At 44.6% G+C, this 18,862-nt stretch overlaps 4 protein-coding genes across 8 annotated transcripts; 2 read left to right on the top strand and 2 right to left on the bottom strand.

Annotated features, from left to right (window-relative positions):
* Positions 1-124: 124 nt before the first annotated feature.
* Positions 125-4,401, top strand: jub (Ajuba LIM protein). 4 transcript variants are annotated; one of them, NM_132702.5, is made up of 7 exons: positions 125-1,800; positions 2,189-2,218; positions 2,723-2,863; positions 2,933-3,102; positions 3,337-3,399; positions 3,490-3,655; positions 3,725-4,112. In NM_132702.5, exons 1-7 carry the CDS (start codon positions 432-434, stop codon positions 3,970-3,972), a joined length of 2,187 nt encoding a protein of 728 aa, NP_572930.3. In that variant the 5' UTR covers positions 125-431; the 3' UTR covers positions 3,973-4,112. The 4 variants fall into 4 exon arrangements, with proteins under 4 accessions (NP_572930.3, NP_001285232.1, NP_001188586.1 ...); NM_001298303.1 differs by lacking the exon at positions 2,189-2,218 and having other exon boundaries at positions 3,725-4,401; NM_001201657.2 differs by lacking the exon at positions 2,189-2,218.
* A 130-nt stretch (positions 4,402-4,531) lies between these two features.
* Positions 4,532-7,616, bottom strand: Nup93-1 (Nucleoporin 93kD-1). Its single transcript, NM_132701.4, has 5 exons — positions 7,355-7,616; positions 7,111-7,291; positions 6,228-7,031; positions 5,526-6,154; positions 4,532-5,441 (listed from the first exon to the last, which is right to left on the bottom strand). Exons 1-5 carry the CDS (start codon positions 7,513-7,515, stop codon positions 4,745-4,747), a joined length of 2,472 nt encoding a protein of 823 aa, NP_572929.1. The 5' UTR covers positions 7,516-7,616; the 3' UTR covers positions 4,532-4,744.
* A 518-nt stretch (positions 7,617-8,134) lies between these two features.
* Clic (Chloride intracellular channel) lies at positions 8,135-17,471 on the top strand. 2 transcript variants are annotated; one of them, NM_132700.4, is made up of 4 exons: positions 8,135-8,517; positions 15,556-16,065; positions 16,457-16,567; positions 16,637-17,471. In NM_132700.4, exons 1-4 carry the CDS (start codon positions 8,434-8,436, stop codon positions 16,712-16,714), a joined length of 783 nt encoding a protein of 260 aa, NP_572928.1. In that variant the 5' UTR covers positions 8,135-8,433; the 3' UTR covers positions 16,715-17,471. The 2 variants fall into 2 exon arrangements, with proteins under 2 accessions (NP_572928.1, NP_001259537.2); NM_001272608.2 differs by having other exon boundaries at positions 16,637-16,981.
* Positions 17,472-17,571: 100 nt separating this feature from the next.
* Positions 17,572-18,758, bottom strand: CG11095 (uncharacterized protein). The gene is made up of 2 exons (NM_132699.3): positions 18,397-18,758; positions 17,572-18,330 (listed from the first exon to the last, which is right to left on the bottom strand). The coding sequence occupies exons 1-2, from the start codon at positions 18,681-18,683 to the stop codon at positions 17,766-17,768; spliced, it is 852 nt and encodes a 283-aa protein (NP_572927.1). The 5' UTR covers positions 18,684-18,758; the 3' UTR covers positions 17,572-17,765.
* Between the last annotated feature and the right edge of the window lie 104 nt (positions 18,759-18,862).

Raw genomic sequence — 18,862 nt, 5'->3', positions numbered from 1 at the left:
TAGATTAAAAAAAAAAAAACAATGTAATGCAATGCAATATGTATTTGATATTTTAGAGTGGCCCTTTTGAGCTGCAGTATATTTTGTGGTATATTCGCCTGCCTGCCGGACAGTATATTATAAACGTAACCCGCGGCGGTCACACTTAACTGTACGAATTTTTTGATATTCCAATGCAGGCGCACAAAGAAAATGCAGAAAAGCTGATAGAATAAAGGAAAAGCCGACTGACTGATTGCCAACTAGCCGAGCACAGTTAGCTAAGGTCTTTTCCGACCGGGAAAAGCGAGCCAATCGTTGATTTCGGGGCGGCGTCCCCCCCGCAGAGCGAGACAGCAAGTGTGGCGAGGGAGTAGGAGAGACGGAAGAAGAAGACGATAAGGAGGAGGAGCAGGATCTGGTGGATAAATATACATATATCAAAAGACAGAATGACCACCCAGCGGACGCAGACGCAGGCGAGGAATCCCGGCAACTCCGATTCCGACTATGAGACACTGATGCAGCGTCTTCACATCGGTGGGGGAGGTGGTGCTGGTGTTGGAGGAGGGGGCGGCAGTGGTGGCCCTGGAGACGGGGGCGTGGCCATGCGAAGCTACCAGCGCTCACCGGGCGCCATTGAGAACTACCTGCAGGAAAGTCAGCAGCAACAGCAGCAACATCAGATGCAGCAAATGCAGCAACTCCATCACAATCAGGACTATAAGCTGTACGAGCGCGGCAACATCATTGCCGCCTCCAAATACGCCACGCCCCGTCCGGTGGAGCAGATACAGCACACGCACAACGGAAGTGCACAAATCTATGCACCGACCGCACAGATTCTGGGCCAGCGGATTGCACCGCAGAAGCATTCGCCGGTATATGAGAACTTGGAGTTCTACGGTCAATTCGATTCAAACCACAAGAGGGCTCAGCCTCAAAGTCCCGGGAGCAGGCAGAGCGCCATATTGAACGGCTATCTGCTGATGCAGCCCATTCGGGCTGGGCGCTTTGCACACACGCCGGTGCCAGAGAATCAAGGATCTGCATCGTTGGGAACGACCAGAGCAGCAGGAGGACCACCACCACCATCGGGACGTTCTGCTGCTTTGGGTCCAACTGGCGATCTGGAGGAGCATGCTGCGCCCATATACGAGAACATCATTCCACACTCTGGCCAGCGGGCACAGCCACAGGCCTCGCCGGCCACCGCCACCATGTATCAGGAGATGCAGCCCACGTCCAACTCCTCAGGCAGTTCGTCCACCGCCGGTCTGGATCTCAATGCGCTGCTGGCCTCGCCCATGCACCAGCGAAGCATTAGCAGCAACACGGCCAGTTCTAGCTCCTTGGGATCGCCAACGCAACGATATAGGAATCTATCGTTACCTAGCCACCTAAGTCCCGTACCCACCGCGCAGTCGGTGGCCAAACTGCAGCAGCACACGCCCGTTAAGTCGCCCGGCGGCGCCATTAATGTCTCCGTTAATCCTAACTATATAGAGGACATCAATAGCTCTGACTACGTTTGCATGACGGCGAATCTGCACAGGAATACGGCAGCAGGATTGGCTACCGGCAGGGCGGCTGCAACGGGAGCCCCTGCCCAGCGAACTGTCCAGGAACCACCAATAATAACGTCATCACTGGCCATGGGCATGGCCACGGCAGCTCCACCAACCACATCCAATGCACCGACATCAGCAGCAGCGGCACCAGCAGCACCAACATCCACCGCTTCCTTGCGGGCGACGCCCATTGCGATGACGGCTCCTCTGGCGGTGGCCACATCACCCACTCCCTCGCAGGGCAGCACAGGTAAGCGACTGACGATCGTCTGTCCCCAAAATGGCGAATTACTTTAAGTGATGGAATAGATACTGCATCGCTTAGGTGGAGTACATGCTATATATAGTAAAGTGAACAAAAATTCTATCGATCCATTTAAAGATGCATGGTTACTTTACTAAACTAAAGCTATCATTTAAATATGGAATAATAATAAAAAGCACCTTCAACGTACTTTTTATTATACATAAACATGTATTTCGCCTAGCATGCAACATATTATAATATTTCAGTATCTATGTATGCATACTTTTGCCTACATGGATACATTCCATCACTAAACAACCATCAATTCGAGATTGTATTAATCAAACTAATGAATCCAAATGCTTCCCCCATCAAAAATGCTTGCACGCAGCCGTTAATGCTGCCTTGAAACCCAGGAGAGGTATGACGGGCTGAGCTTGGTTTCTCCAAAGGGGTTGGGTTCCGTTCGTGTCATCACTCATCGCTCAATCATAAACCGGTTGGCGGGGCGACAAACTTTGGTCAAACGGTTGCCGCTAACCGGTTTAATTTTAAGTCCTTTACCTGAACCGATTCAATGACAACCGAAACCGATTCGAATGCAATATCGTTCATTTTCATTTCACCATGATTGAAATTGCGATTTTATCGTTTAAACAAACAAATTTTTTATGTTTTGTCGATGGGAATTATAATTAGAAAAATATTATTATAATTTGATTTCATTTTTCATTCAAGAATTTGGCTTACACCGCGAATTTTTCAGCTTTTTTCCTGATTTATTTATTTCAATTATTTTCGTTTGTCCCAACAATGCGCCCGCATATTTATTTTTGTTTTTTCCTAACTAAGCTGACTAATCTTCACTTGGCCTTGCAAGCCAAGTCAATAGCATGACCTAATATCTACTCTGTACCGCCATCAGGTCTCACCAAGAATCTGCTACCGTATAGCGTCACCCCGCCGCGTCCGGCTGGCCCGACGGAGGCGCAGCGCAAGATCGAAGAGCTCACACGCCAGCTGGAGGAGGAGATCGAACAGAGCGAGGAGCACGGCGAATACTTTGGTGTGTATTTATTGTTAGCACTTAACCATAATATCTCTGACTCACAATAATATCGGTTACAATCACTAGGCATTTGTCACACATGCGGCGAGAAGGTGAAGGGTGCCGGGCAGGCTTGCCAGGCGATGGGCAATCTGTATCACACCAACTGCTTCATCTGCTGCTCCTGCGGACGGGCGCTGCGAGGCAAGGCGTTCTACAATGTGCATGGTCGGGTCTATTGCGAGGAGGATTACATGGTGAGAAGATAGTTGTAGTTGTAGTTTAGTCAGGACTGAAAAATATTGATATTCCCCGTAAAAACTCCTTTTCATTTTGAGAAAACACTTTCCCAACTGTATTGTGTTGTTTGAATTTTATTATATTTATGATTATAAATCGTTATTTTTGGTTACTGACGCAATTACCTTTTCATTTGCTTTGTTATGATTTCAACGCCATTAATTAATAATAATAAGAATTCACTCTTGCAGTACTCGGGCTTCCAGCAGACGGCGGAAAAGTGCGCCATCTGTGGCCATCTGATCATGGAAATGGTTCGTACTGCACCCCATTCGTTTCTATCCCACTCTAATTGGGCAACTTGTACTCACATTGACGTCGCTCTCGCTCTTTCCCTCTTGCAGATCTTGCAGGCCATGGGCAAGTCGTATCATCCGGGCTGCTTCCGGTGCTGTGTGTGCAATGAGTGCTTAGACGGGGTGCCCTTCACCGTGGACGTGGACCACAAGATCTACTGCGTCAACGACTACCATCGAATGTTTGCGCCCAAGTGCGCTAGCTGCGGCAAAGGTGGGTTCACAACTTCATTCCGAATAATACGTCAATGCTAATCTCGCAATCGTCGGCAATTCTCGGCAGGCATCACACCCGTCGAGGGCACCGACGAAACTGTGCGCGTCGTCTCGATGGACAAGGACTTCCACGTGGACTGCTACATCTGCGAGGAGTGCGGCATGCAGCTGACCGATGAGCCGGACAAACGCTGTTACCCGCTGGACGGGCGCCTGCTCTGCCGCGGTTGCCACCTGCAACGTCTGGCGCTGCAATCCTCGCCACACGCTCGTCATCAGGAGCCCGTCTGCGCTTCGTACCAGTATATGGGATAAGCGGAACGGAGTGTGGCTGGGAGAGGCGGCGCGGCGCAGACCGACCTTCCGACCTTCGACTGAGTGGCGCACAAAACCAGAACAAACTATCGCAATCAACTTATTCCAATTAACAATATTATCTTAAATAGACAGAAGTGAAAACAAATGCATTTATACGAAACGAGGGCCAAGCTAATGGCTTTTTTTTTTCTTCATTTTTATGGCAGTGTACTAGGATCTCGAAACGGATCTGTTAGAAACTATGTAATGGATTCCTAAAATCTCCGACAGTTGGCAGCCATTGTTGGCAATACTATTTTGATACAAGTATATTGATGTGTTCTTCATATGTATGTCCTGGGGTGTTCCTGAGACCTCTTGAGGTTTCAATGCAATAGCAAACGGTGTCTCAAATTATGCAATAAAATACTTAATACTTCTTATCTGAAAGTCTTTTGTGGATATTCCAGTGGGTTAGTGGCTTGTTGTGATACATACCATACATTCGGTTATTAAGTAGCGAAAATGCAAAATTTTAATTGTTTGCCTAAACCGTGAGTAATTAACATATACGTGTGACATTTTGAATTTTGTTTAGTTTTCTTATAACACATACATACAAAATATTTTCTTTTAAATTTTTCGAATGCTTAATGCTTTAAATGCGTTGCGCTTAACAGAAAAATTCCAATAAAATTATTGGAAAGAAAAAAATATAATCATCAATAAAATTTTAAACGAACTGAATGAAATGCATATAAACGATAACTAGGTATTAATCTGGCTAATGTTAGTGCATAAGGATCTCCAGCTGGACGAGCCGCTGGTTGGTGGTCGATGGCATTCGGTATGGAACGCTGGCAGCCATGTTGGTGAATGCCTTGGCCCTGTCTCGCAAATGTTTCACGGCGGGCTCCTTATTGACGCACTTGCTTTCATCAAAGAAACCGGAAGCTGTTTCATTCGAGTCCATTAGCTTCACATACTCCTGGTATACAATGTCCATGGACGCCAGCAGGATATCGGGCAGCACTTTAATGACCTCGGGACCCATCCGCTTTATGTTCGTCACACACTCGTCCACTTCCAATGAGCTGGCGGGTATCAGATGATTGTTGGTCAGGATTTCTAATGCCGAACGCAATGCGCCTTCGTGATAGTGGTCAAAGAACTTCATGACCTTTGTCAGCACCGTATATGTGACAACAACTTGAACCTCTACGTCCGATTTACGCACGACCAGCGCCGCATCTAGTCGATTGATAATATCGCCCAGCCGGTTACGCACGCTTCCATTCTGCGTTGGTTGGTGGACCACCTGTGCCAGTAGCGAGTTCACCAAACGCAGTGCCTTGTCCAGCTGGCCACCAATAAAGTAGAGCTCGATGGCCAATTCGTAGTCGCCGCGTTTCGACAACTCATCGCCCACCATTTCGGCCAGAGAGTACTTATCGCATTCATGAATTTGAAATTCCGCATATATGCCGCTAAATAAAGGGGAATGAATAAACCATTAGCTATTTGCCAAAAGGATTTTGAAATCTTTTAAGAGTACCAAAAACGTAACATACCCATAGCGCAAGCCGTTTTTCTTATCCTCCGTCCCGAAAATCAGCTCTAGCATTTCGTCGTCGCATTTCTCAACTAGCAGATCGCAGACGCAGGTGAGCATCACGTTGCCGCGTCCGTTCTCGGATTTAAAGTTGCGCAACAGGTAATAGTAATGCAGCGCCTGCGTGGTGTCCGTTCTCTCAAAGCACTTGGTGTACATGACGATCAGACGCACAAGATTGAGTCGTTTCATTGGTTTTGGGTCGTCAGGGTCGGAGCTCAGAAGGGATTGTTCCACGGAACGTGGTGTTCCCAGCATGGATATCTCGTTTAGGGCAATGGCCATGTGGATAGCGTGCGTTCGATTTTTCTCGGTGCGGGCGAGGAATTCAATGGCGGCCTCAAATTGGCCGGTAAGCGTCAGCACCTGGAAGTATAGCGCCGCCTTCTCGCGCGCATTGAAGTAGTTCTCGCCGTACTTTTCTAAAATGAGCGATTGCAGGCCGCTGAACGTTAGCTGCTCCGTGTTGCTGTCGCTTTGGTCCGACCTGCGCAGAATGGACAGTTGCATCCACAGGAAGTCGTCGATGCTGCGCATTAGTTCTACGTGAGTGAAGTGCGGATCACACGCCAACAATACGACGTATACCTAATGGAAAAGAGAAAAACATATGATTAGCACGAATATACGCAACAAGTTGTAGCAAAAGATGAGCACTCACCGCCTTTTTGTAGGGATCCGTACAGGCGCGCAGTCTACTGTTGTACTCCAACTTTAGCTGACCCTCAAGCTTTACCATCAAGTTGTCCCTATCGCCGTTCTTTCGCAACGTCAATAGCGTAAGCAGGTCGGGGCAGGTTCCCGATTCCTTGAGATACAACGCAGCCGCGTCCATATCGCCACTCCGCAAGCTATAGTAAACATGTGGCCACAATGGCTGGCCATTGTTCACGTCATGCAGCCCGTAGAGGGCTCGCTGCCCCTGGAGAGTAACGCCCACATAGGAGCGGACCATATGGTACACGCTGGGGATTCCTCCCCGCCGCGCTTTGGCCAAATTCGCGACGATAAACTTTCTCATATACGTCCTATATCTGCGCTCCAAGTACGTGCGGGCCTGCTCAACGAATTGCGGTGATGTCTGACGATTCTTGATTGGATCGATGGTGCTCGAGACTGGCGGCAACGCGGTCATAAACTGCAATACATTCCACATCTCGGCTACGGACTCATCGTTGAAGGAGTCTTGGACCACGTGGGCAAGGGTCGACAGCAAGTTAGGGCGTCTGCCCAGGATGATCGACTGGTTGTGGATGGCGATCTGTTCAGCGTACATCTGCTCATGGCCATTCAGTTGGGAGTACGGAGTGGGCTCATCAGCCATGGCCGTGGGCACTATCTGAAACTGGACGTCGGGGAAGTCCTGTTGGTTTGGTCCGACCAGAGCGTTTAGCAGCGCTTCCTTCTCCTCGCCCCACTCCGAGTAGATGCAACGCCACTTCTGTCGCTCCACAGATTTAAATATCTGCAATGGATTGGTTAATGGAGATAGAAAGTTCAGAATTTTGGGTGTCTGCCTGAAGCATGTCATTTGGCGCACTCACACTGCGATTCGTCTCATCGATAACTGAGAGTATGGCGTTCTCCCGCTCGTTCTTCAGATAGGCCTGCACATTGGTCTCCGTCACCGGATCAATCGGCTCGAAGGTTTGGCGGGCGCTGAGCGACTCCAGCTTCTGTGTAAGCTTGGGCAGGTCCACGCCCTTAGAGCCGAGCAGTATGTGGCTGCATTTGAATGACCGGTTAATATGACAATTTTTGGCGCCTGGCCTATAGCGAACTACTCACGCCTGCAGATCATTGGTGCCCATTTGGGTGACACGCGAGTGAAACTCCTTGGTTGCCTGCAGAACCTGGGACATGGTCCGTTCCACGCCCGGCACCTCCGTGTCCGTATTGGTCTCGTTCGTCAGGCGCTGGGCCTGCTTCAGCAGTTCCATCAGATCCATGTCGTGATATTGGGATGGAAAAGCCGGTGCCAATAAAATGATATTTCCAACGAAGCGCACACCAAGCTGCTAGTGCTGCCACCTGGTCGCAGTCCGGATTATTTCGGCGCCATAAAATGTTTGCAATCGGTGGTATTCTTTTTGGTATATTTAATAGTACAACTGTTATATGTTAGAATAACTATAATAATGTCTACAGATGGTATATAATTTAAAAGGAATATTTGATAATTAAAATCATTAAATTGAAAAATTTATATAGATAGCAGACTAAGAAATTATTTCTCAATACCTAAAAGTTGTTATAAAAACAAAGAAAATAGTCGATTTCCCCGAACGCGAAATTTCAAAATTTTTATGGAATATCGATATATTGGGGAATAAATTGAGAACAAATGGGAGTTTTGTAGGTATAAGGTATTTTTGGTATTACGCAATCTGTTATTGAAATGTCCCAATAACAACTGTTATTGAGAGGGAGTTGTAAGTACAACTTTAAAAACATTTGGTATTAGCTTGGTATTTATAGGCCGGCCGAAAGGCAGGACCGTCTGGTAACACTGAACAGCAGGCGTTAGTGTATTTCGCGCAGTGCAGATTGGTTTATTCAGCGGCTAACCAATTCAATCGTGAATAGACTTTAGCAGCGCGCAAATCGTAGAACAGAACGGCATATTTTTTTTAAACACTGCGAGGCGAGCTTCTTCTTCCCTCCGTCTCTCTGTGTGTGTGTGAGTGTGCTGCCTGTGTGTGTTACAGCTTGTGTACGTGAGTGTGTGTATTGGCAAAGGAAATTAGCACAACAAAAGCGAAAAGGAAACGAACACGCACGCACCTCGTCACGCGGATAAAGAAAAAAACTCTTCGATCTGATCAGAGATATCGAGAATAAACGATAAAAATAATAACAATATCGCAATGTCGGAAGTTGAATCGCAGCAGAGCCAGGAGACGAACGGCAGCAGTAAATTCGATGTGCCCGAGATAGAATTGATCATAAAGGTGAGCGAACAGCGACATTTGCATACCCCTGCAGTTTTCCATTTCGCTCTGCGCAAATTTCCGTGCAGAGTGAAAATGCAGCCGGGGCAAAAGCAGAAGCAAATGCAAACAAAGGCAAAAACAAGAAGCGACTGGGAAAACGCGAACTGCCGTTTGTTTCTCCTCCTCCTCCCTCTTTTCGGCTTCTTACCCCTGTTCGTTCTTCGTTGTCTTCTTCTTCTTCTTCTCACTGTGGCACTTTGCAGTGTGTCACATTTGGTTAAAACGAACAGAATACGTTTAGCACACACCGCCCCCTCCCCTCTCGCCGACGTTCCCCTTTCGCCTTGCGGTTCCTAAGCATCGCCAAAACCGGTTTTCTCCTTTTCTCCCTATCGCACATTCACACACACATACACACACACATACACACACACGCACGCACACTATCGCATACACATGCATTCGGGCACATCTGCACAGAACGAAATTGTTGATTGAGTTATGATTTTCAGAACTCCATGATTACCATTATAAAGCATCCAAATTAAATATTACAGCATACCTTTTTGGTGCAATACTCTAAAGCCGCCCTTTTTCCAAATTATCCGAGCATACCAAGCTGTTCATATGAAATATCTTTTTAATATTTTATAATTAACAATTAATCATGATATTGCTGTGTGCGCACAGTCTGAAATTTGTGGAACGTAACATATTACTTCGGTTCTTATCTGCTAAAAAATTTAATCACATTTCATTGCGCCAATTGCTCAACAAATGCTCCTTCATCATAGTTCTCCTAAGCCCCCCGCATCGCCCCCCTTCGCAACCATCAGCATGTTTCTCTCTGTGTGTGTGTGTGTGAATTAGAGGTTCTTTTTTATCTTTTAGTGATTTCTAAATTTCTTGACACATACGTCATGCTCCTCCAAAGAATCGAAGAAAACAAAAAGCTAGCACTCCGCACATTTGCGGTCAAGATAATAGCATTGAGAAGCCAAGATTCCTAAAGTGTGATTAATTAAATGAATTTAAATCATAGAACTTAACTTTAGATTGCTCAATATGTAGTGTTTTATTTCTTTATGTATTACAAATAATCGATAATAAAAACTTGTTCGATTTTTTCTCCTCGAATACAACGCTTTTCTTATCAGTTCTGTTCTTCGATAGTGGAAAAAAAAACATGTGATAAAACAATTGTTCATTGGCATCTTTCTTAAAGGTGATATTATTGCAAAATGAGTCAAAGAAAGATTACGAACCCTTTGGTTTTTTTTTTTGTATTATAGTAGAGGCCGCAATCTATTTCTTTCCCCGGAATTGTAAGTCGAGCATGAGTCCACTTAATTTTGTTTCTTTTGTTGGTTCCCACTGTTTGCCGAAGTAATTGTAATTGTTTTCGGAACACTTTGGAGCCCTGCTGTTGTTGATTCTATTGGCAAACTCGACTCGACTCAACTTGGCCACTCATCCAGCCCACGCAAATGGAGACCGCACCTCGAGTCGTCTGCCCATGAGTAATTTCCCTCACCTTTGCATTGCCTAAACCCAAACAGTACAATATACCATGTGTTATACCATTCGATTCCCGAAAGAAAAAGAAAAAAAAAACCCCACTCGACGCTAAACAACTGACATGAGCAATCGTGTACTTCGAATAGGGTTTCGTAACCAGTTTTGTTTCCAAATTAAACAGCAATACGATATGTAATGGCTGAAATTAGTAGCTATATTCTATTCATATCGTATGATCGTAAGTTTTTGGTCCTAACACTTTCGAAACCCATCCCCCATTTCCCCCTTAAACCCAATGATCCATGGCCCGCTCCCTTTTCCTGTTTTCGTGGGAGAAAGTGCTTGGGAGCACCTGTTTCCTTTCATTTCTTTTTTTTTTTTCTCTAATTTTTGCCTGAATTTTTGGCCAGTTAAAAGCAATAGTTAAACTGCAGCAGAAGAGTGACAGAAGCATCTTTGACATAACAACGCACTCCATGTAAGGCCCAACGTTTCCATTTCCATAGCAATTTCCCAGCGAAAAAGTGAAAGTTCAATTTGCCGCCGCCGAGGAAAGCTGTGTTGTTGGTATTGTTCAGTTTGTGGGGTTCAAGAAGAGCGAGTGTGGCAGTGGATCCAGCTATATATGTATGTAAGCTGGGGATCGTGGCATGCCTCTCTGTTCCGCGCGTGCAGGCAACAAACAAATACAAATGTGTTTTCTTGTTTCTTCGTTTGCTGCAAAACAAAACAATCATTGAACGCTAAACAGGTTTTTCTCGTGCGCGCTTTTCCGCCTCCTTGACTTGGCTTGGCTTTGGCTTTGGCTGCGGCTCCAAGTTCGGTTTTTGGTTTTTGGTTTTGGTGTTGGTTTCAGTTTCGGTTTCGGCTTGGAAAACAAGCAAAAACCCAAAGCCAAAGCCAAAGCCAATGCCTTACCCTCGGAGTCATCGCCCACGCGAGATTTCCAGAAATTGGCCAAGCCATCGAATCGAATCAAAACAAAGCGCCGATCAAAACAAAAGGCGATCGCCAATGCACTCGAAGAAAATTAGCTACCTAATTTTGACACATCCATCAAATGCTTGAGCACAGTGAGCATTATAAAATAAGATTTTTGGTGTTATTGCAAATACTTAGTACTCGTTTCTTTGCCACACACAATGGCCTTCTATGGGGCAACCTTTCCACCCAAGGATGAATCTCATGCAAACTTGAGCTAAATTAGCGCCTTTTGTTGCAACTGAACGCCAAGCGATTGTTGCGGCTTCAGTTGTGCTAAGTTGAGGAAAATGCGCTTCTTTGTTGTCACTTCAACGGCAGCAAAGAGTCAAGATGAAAAGCTGCACTTAGTAAGGCGCTTTTTACACACTGCAATTAAATAAGTGGGCATGCAATATAAAGCTGGCTTAAAAACTTAAATACAATGAAATACTTTGAAGCACTAATAGGAATTTCATAATGCTTTGTCTAATTTATTGTTTATTACTGCTTTATATAGGTTATTTTTAGAGTAATAGACATGCCTGAAATTAGTGCTGATAAGTTCGAACAATATATATATATGGATTATAGTAAGGAAGTACATCCAATCTAAGTACCACTGTACGTGTCTTCCTTGCCTCTTCTATGGTTTGTGTTTTTGTGCAAAAGTGACAGTTGAGTTGTTGATTTCTTGTTTTATTCACGCCCCCACGTTCTCTCTCCGTGTGTGTGTGTGTGTGCATTGCTGTGTGACTGGCTTTTTAGCCAAGAAAAACACGCAAAGGCTTGACATCCTCCGCCCACAATTTCCCGCCCCCACAATTTTCCCCAGCTTTACTCCAAAACTGAAGTGCATTCGTTCTAATTGACAATCAGTGGTATTTTTTGTTGTTGTTCCCTATCTTAATGTTTATAACTTCCTTTCGTAACTCACATCGTATATTTTTTATGACTTTTACTTGCCCAACGTTTTTTCTATTCTTTTGATTTACCTGAATTAAGTGCAATATGCTTCTTAATAATCCATAGCTTATGCTTTTATAAGATTTAAACGTAATTCTTGAATACACCTTGGCATAGGTTTTTGGGGGGGAAATGCGAATAGGCATTGGAAAACCCATTAGCCCATTAAAAATTTGTGGCCCAAGATATGCCGGCTGACTTCACCTGCCATGCGACCACTTGGCCTGATTATATTTCTATTATTTTGGCTATTACTTCATCAGGCCCCATCATCATCACCAACAAACTGCGGCGATAACTTCCGCCGCCCAACTTTTGATAAGATATGGCACATACATACATACATACATATATGTATCTGTGTTTTTATGTGGCCCAATAGAAAGAACTCCGGCATTCAAGAATCGAATCGACGCTCTTCTCAAGGTTGACATCTGCCCCCAACATCATGATCATGATTAAAATTAAATTATTGCGCTGCAGCTGTCAGCGAACTGGTTCCCAAAATAAAAACAACCCATCCCCAACCCATAGAAACAAAAAGAACAAAAATATAAATAAAATAAAACATGACTGTGGCATTCACTATTTCCAACAATTTCATTTTCGTTTACATTTACGATTTCTGTTCGCTGGCGCAAAAAGCTTACGAATTTCATTTTATTTGACTTAACTTAACTTTTCCGCCCTCCTATCTTATCGCGCCACGAATTTACAATTAAAAGGAAAACAAATCGAAGTTGTTGAGTGTGCGTACATATAAATATATCCATGTACGATTGCGTACAAAATAATAGGGCTTAAAATTACGAACTTTGAAATACCATAAAATTGTTTAAGCATTTTTACCAACACACGAATAGTTAGTTAGTATGCAAAAATCATGGTCGATAAGATGGGTAGATTAATCAACTTTAAAAGTTAAATAAATGAAAAATCTATGATTTTCACCGCCTCTGTGGCTAGTCAAAAAAAAAGCAAAAACCACAACTTATTTTTCTAAAACGAAAACGTATTCAAAGACGAACGTTTATATTGGCTAGGTATTTATTTAGCCGGCAGTTTTTATTAGCCAGATGTGGCCATATAAAGTATATATATGTACATATATTTGAAGCATATGTACGTGAATGGCACTTGACATTTGCTAACTGCTTTTTGGTCTGCCTGCTCTCGTCATTTCTATTTTGAAAAAGTCAATTGCAACCGCCGTCTATGTGTCTGTATCTCTATCTGTAAATGTATCTGTATCCATAGTTTTGCCATATACTTTGTATCTGTATATGTGTCTGTAGCTCAAGATGATTGCCTGACTGACTGACTTCGACTGACCTTTCGACGTTGCCACACGTCTTAGTCTTGCATTTTGCAATTCCCATTTTCAATTTGTGCAACTCATATTGCAAACTACAATGCTCGCTAGAGATGGCAAAAATATTGTAATGCGATATTATTAGCAATTAATGGCAAAAGCAATAGTTTTATGTAAAAATTTCGTACTTGTATTCGCCAACGAAAACCGATTGCGCTTAGCTGTAGAATGTATTGCCAACAATTAGTGCGGCCTTAAAAAATCGAGTCAACAAAATGCGGGCCAAGAAAATATGATACAAATACGAGCGGAACGAATATGTGCGACGGACTGAAAGTAATCCGGGTCAGTTGGGAATTTATGGAGCTTGGAGCTATGGGCTATGGATGGATGTGCGTAGACCAGGTAAACGAACGTGCACAGTTAATAATGTGCGAAAGAATACAAATGAACCGTTTAAGCACCGCGGCGGAATGAAAAAAGATACAAAATTATACGAATACCGCTCCCACAATCATTGTAGTTTATTTTTTGTTGTTGTTGTTGCCTTTCATAGTTTGATTATGCTGCGACCATGTGGGCTGGAAAATGGGTTGGGTTTTTTTTTGGTTTGGTTTGGCTGGGTTTCGTTATTAAGCCATTAACACACAGGGCAATGCTAATTAACTTCGCATTCGAAATAATATTTTAATTGCCTGCAATTGGTGCGTTAAATTGAATTTACAAACCGAAGTTAACTGTGGTTAATTATTGCGTACGCCTCGTTATCATATTTATCACTTATTTCAAATGTGTATTTGGCAAGTGTTGAACCGTAACCATATTTAACTCATAACCCCATAACGATGTGGTTGTATAAAAATAGATATAACCATATACTTATAGATACATACGTATCCGTGTAGTCACAAACAATTTAGCTAAATTCATGGATTCGCTGTGGAGTTTGGAGAATGCCCCAGCTCCACGACAACCTCGTTCTTGAGCAGCCAGTAGATTTGCTAACTCTCTTCAGTTTCTGTGCTGTAGTGGCAAAATGTGTGAAAACAGCAGTGCAGGCTGGCTTATCTAACGAATACAAATATGCACAGTGCCATATAAACGCACATTGATTGCCGCCTGGCGTTGGAGCTTATTTGAAGTTAAGCCGGCTGTCGACGCCAGCAGAAATGGTTTTGCGGGGGGGGGGGGGAGGGGGTTAAATATGGGCAGCAAATACAAAAAAGGCTGGCAACGGCAATCAACAAGTAAACTTCACACACCGCACGCCTGATGACATCATCGTCATCATTTGTGTGATGTGTTGTTAGGCTTTAGCTGCTTCTCAGCTGCAGCAATGCCATCGATCTACAGTGGATATTGGCTAAGTAGAACCGCCAGGTTGCAGTGCGAAATTCAAATTAATATATGTACAAATCATGCTCATATAAATTCCATTTAAATTTACTAAACTTCTTCATCATATCCACAATCGCATAAAAAGATTAAAGTATTTCCGCCTTTTGTTTTGTTTAAAACCACTGGCAGCTTTAAATAATCACGTAAATAGTCAGGGTGTGCTAAATATGCTTAATCTGTAAATACTTGTGATATCGGCGGCTGATATTGCTGGAATGCAAATGCAGAGACTTGACTCAACTTAGTCAGTGCTCACTGTAGCCTGTGGCGCTGGCATTGCCTTGCCGTCTCACTATTTATCTTCCCATCTGTGTAGCTACAAATGTATCTGCCTATCCTCCACTGGCCTTGGCAGTGCAGCGATGCAGAATTCTCGTCGGGCTTGGCTAGTATCGTCGTCGTCCACTCGACGTCGCTTGTCTTGCCTTTGGATCGCTTCCGGTCCCCCAAAAAAAAAAAAAAAAAAAAAAATGGCGAGCAAACAAACCTCGATGGCTCATCACGCCACGCTGGGCTGTTGAACAACGCAGAACGTTTATGGTTATGATGATTATGATGATGATGATGATGATGATGATGTCACATGATCATAATGGAAAACTATGTTGTCTTATTTTGTTAAATTTCTGTTTGATTTGCGTTTATCAGTAATTGCCGGCACGCGATGTGCCATTATGTGTCCATTAAGTGGACTGGAGGCAATGTCCAATCGCTGGAAAAATGCCCAGTCCCCGGAATGTGACCCACATTAACACTTGATGGTATCGCCGCAAAGCCAACTTATCGAAATGGCCAAGTAAACATTTTCGCACCCCTCTCACTTTTTGATTAAAAAAAAACGCTTGCTTTCCCCGAATCCCCGAGACACTAAATTGGTTAACATTTTCCGCTTCGATTTGCAGGCCTCGACCATCGACGGCAGGCGGAAGGGCGCCTGTTTGTTCTGCCAGGAGTACTTCATGGACCTATATCTACTGGCCGAACTGAAGACGATCAGCCTGAAGGTGACGACGGTGGATATGCAGAAGCCGCCGCCCGATTTCCGTACCAATTTTGAGGCCACACACCCGCCCATCCTCATTGACAATGGGCTGGCCATTTTGGAGAACGAAAAGATCGAGCGGCACATCATGAAGAACATACCGGGCGGCTACAATCTGTTTGTCCAGGACAAGGAGGTGGCCACCCTGATCGAGAACCTGTATGTCAAGTTGAAGCTGATGCTGGTAAAGAAGGACGAGGCCAAGAACAACGCCCTGCTCTCGCATCTGCGCAAGATCAACGATCATCTGTCCGCGCGCAACACGCGCTTCCTCACCGGCGACACCATGTGCTGCTTCGACTGTGAGCTGATGCCGCGCCTGCAGCACATCCGTGTGGCGGGCAAGTACTTTGTCGACTTTGAAATCCCGGTAAGCAGTGGGGGTGTTCCAGGGTATCACAGCCACAGCAGGAGTAACTGCATTATCGTATTTGCCAATGGATTAGTCAGGAAAACTTTTGCTGATAAAGACTTTATTTGCGAATAGAAAGCAGTGGGCAAATATTGACTTAGTGGCTTTGTGACTTTTTGCCTAAATGATTAATAGCGCAAGAATGAATGTGATAAGTTGTATTGCAATATAGATTTAATAGCAATCTAAGGCTAATACATTGTATAACTTTGATTGTGAATGGGCTTTAAATCATTTTCGTTATTGCCGCTCGAAGTCCAATTATAGCCATCAGCTACAGAATCGAATGAATAAGCCAACCCGACCAGGTATCAATGACTCAACGTTCTCACTATCCGACTCCTTGCAGACGCACTTGACGGCCCTGTGGCGCTACATGTATCACATGTACCAGCTGGACGCCTTCACACAATCGTGCCCGGCCGACCAGGACATTATCAATCACTACAAGCTGCAACAGGTGCGTAACTTGCCATTGTGCCAATTTTACTGGGCTCCAATCTCTAGAATCTCCATTTGCCGCTTGCAGAGTCTCAAAATGAAGAAGCACGAGGAGCTGGAGACGCCCACGTTTACCACATACATTCCAATTGATATTTCGGAGTAGGTTTCCTATGGAGCAGATCCATGCAGCCACACCACACATCAACTAATAGTATACAGCAATCGCAACCACAATATTTTGGACAATTTTACAACAGCAGCAACTCTGAGGACTATACATAGATGTATACTTAACGGATATAACTACCCATGCATATATTATATATAAATATATATATAAACCTACTATATATAACAAGCATAACAACAAGTGTTCTTTAAGCAGCCGCGTTGCCTTTCTTCAGCTATGCTTAATTTAAACCCCATTTGGAAAAAAAAAAAAAGAAACACCAGCCACAATCTATCGAGAAGGCTTTGACTTACTTGGCCCGCCTGCATGTTTGTTTGCTTAATTAATATTAAAACATTTGTGTTTGACATACAGATGTCCACAGGCAAACGCATGAATATAATTACGTAGCTCGCTGTCAATTAAAATGTATCGATCGCCTGAAGGAGCGCTTCCCGTTCCTTTAAAATGTTTATTTTAATTTATAATTTTTTATTCTGCAAGGAGCTTTTTTGTTGTATTCGAAGACAAATCTTTTTTTTCTATTGCAAAATTATGATTTTGAATTTTTTTTTGCTCCCTGGCGAAAGTTTTCCATTTTGTTCGCTTTTAATTTTTATTTAAATATTTTATTTTATCATAACAAGAAAAACAAAACAAAAAAAAAAAAAAAGAAAATTAGAGGAGGAAATGAAGAGTATTTTTTGTATTTAAGTGAAAATTACAAATAAAAAAAAAACACAAAAAGACAATTATTGCCTTTTACTTAACATGTTCATTTCATGATAAGCCTTATCAAAGATATAAATCATTAAATGGCATCGTCTTAGCTCGAATAAAGAGCTCCTCTTCGATTTCAACATAATGGTCAACAGTTTTATTATAAATCTCTCCGAGAATTAACAATTAACGCGTACACTAAAACAAAGAACACCATCAGAATTGGCCAATTGTTCGGTTCGAGCGAAGCACATTTGGCCCAATCACAGTACCAGATTGTTGCTAGCCTGAGTAGGATTACGGTCGGCGGATCGCGGATGTCTCGTCAGGTGCGCATCGAGGGATCCCCGGCGGAGTGCTCGCGATGATGCGGCAGCTTGGGCGGTAGCTTAAAGGGCCGAATGAACTTGATGTTCGTCTTGAGGCAATCGGGCAGCAAATTGGGTGGCAGCAGGCAGTGCAGGAAGAGGTGCGTCAGATAGCCGGTGATGCCCCAGATGCGATAATGGTCTACAACAAATACTGGACCGCTGTAGCCGCTACGAAACTGTGTGTGCCTGGTGGCCTTGGGCAGCATTAGCGAAGTGAGCGGCACACTAAACGCCTCCTCCACCTCCTCCCAGTTGAGACGCAGCTCGGAGAGGCTAAAGTCCGGCACCACGCCCACCACTGGCACAATCGACGAGGTCCTCGGCAGCTGTAGCTGCTTGGCCTCGCCCCACACCTGGATGCGATGGCGCGGTAGGCCGATCTCCTCCTCTGTTTCGCGCAGCGCACAGTCCACGTAGCTCGAGTCGTGATCATCGCGCCTTCCGCCCGGAAAGGAGATCTGAAAGCTGTGGCTGCGCAGGTGTCGCGATCGTCGGGTGTATAGTAGGGATATTTCATTCCTGAAAGAGCAAAGCGATGCAGCTTATTCAAATGGTCGCATTCCTAGTTTAACTGGCTATACTGACGTGCCGCGCTCCTGGCAGAGGGCGATAAGAACCGCGGATGTCTGCTTTTCCCGGCGACTGGGCGTGAGCGCCTTGGGACGCGGGAATGCCGGCAGGCTGCGCATCTTCTCCATGCACCTGCGCTGCGATTCCGGTCCGAGGAGCTGGTCGGCAGTGATCGACTGGTCGACATCCGGCGGTTTCGAGGACGTGGCGGATGCGGCGCTTGAGCAGGAGGTGACCAGATGGCGGTTCAAGTGCAACAGTAGCTGCGGCACTGTGCGACTCGCCTGGGCAATCAGGGACATCGTTTTTGGCTATAGAACACCGAATCGAGCAATGATGTAAACAAATGCGAACGCAACGAACTTTGGAATTGGACAAAAAACCAAAACAGAGCCGTTAACAGCCGATAGTGTACTGTTGTGCGCCACAGTGAGCTGTTAGCGGTTAACAGTGCGGTGAACTCAACCACTTTCAAAATACC

The sequence above is a fragment of the Drosophila melanogaster genome, chromosome X (genome assembly GCF_000001215.4).
Source record: "Drosophila melanogaster chromosome X".
NCBI classification, from domain to species: Eukaryota; Metazoa; Arthropoda; class Insecta; order Diptera; family Drosophilidae; genus Drosophila; species Drosophila melanogaster.
Note: the sequence above shows the minus strand (reverse complement) of the source record. Positions and strands in the feature narration are given on the sequence as shown.

Coding starts and splice junctions, on each gene's coding strand:
- jub (NM_132702.5), top strand. CDS start 432: ATGACCACCCAGCGGACGCAGACGCAGGCGAGGAATCCCGGCAACTCC. Junction 2,219..2,722: donor TGCCTTGAAACCCAGGAGAG/GTATGACGGGCT, acceptor TACCGCCATCAG/GTCTCACCAAGAATCTGCTA. Junction 2,864..2,932: donor GGAGCACGGCGAATACTTTG/GTGTGTATTTAT, acceptor TACAATCACTAG/GCATTTGTCACACATGCGGC.
- Nup93-1 (NM_132701.4), bottom strand. CDS start 7,515: ATGGATCTGATGGAACTGCTGAAGCAGGCCCAGCGCCTGACGAACGAG. Junction 7,292..7,354: donor GGCACCAATGATCTGCAGGC/GTGAGTAGTTCG, acceptor ATTCAAATGCAG/CCACATACTGCTCGGCTCTA. Junction 5,442..5,525: donor AAAAACGGCTTGCGCTATGG/GTATGTTACGTT, acceptor CCCTTTATTTAG/CGGCATATATGCGGAATTTC.
- Clic (NM_132700.4), top strand. CDS start 8,434: ATGTCGGAAGTTGAATCGCAGCAGAGCCAGGAGACGAACGGCAGCAGT. Junction 8,518..15,555: donor AGATAGAATTGATCATAAAG/GTGAGCGAACAG, acceptor TTCGATTTGCAG/GCCTCGACCATCGACGGCAG. Junction 16,066..16,456: donor TTGTCGACTTTGAAATCCCG/GTAAGCAGTGGG, acceptor GACTCCTTGCAG/ACGCACTTGACGGCCCTGTG.
- CG11095 (NM_132699.3), bottom strand. CDS start 18,683: ATGTCCCTGATTGCCCAGGCGAGTCGCACAGTGCCGCAGCTACTGTTG. Junction 18,331..18,396: donor CTCTGCCAGGAGCGCGGCAC/GTCAGTATAGCC, acceptor TTGCTCTTTCAG/GAATGAAATATCCCTACTAT.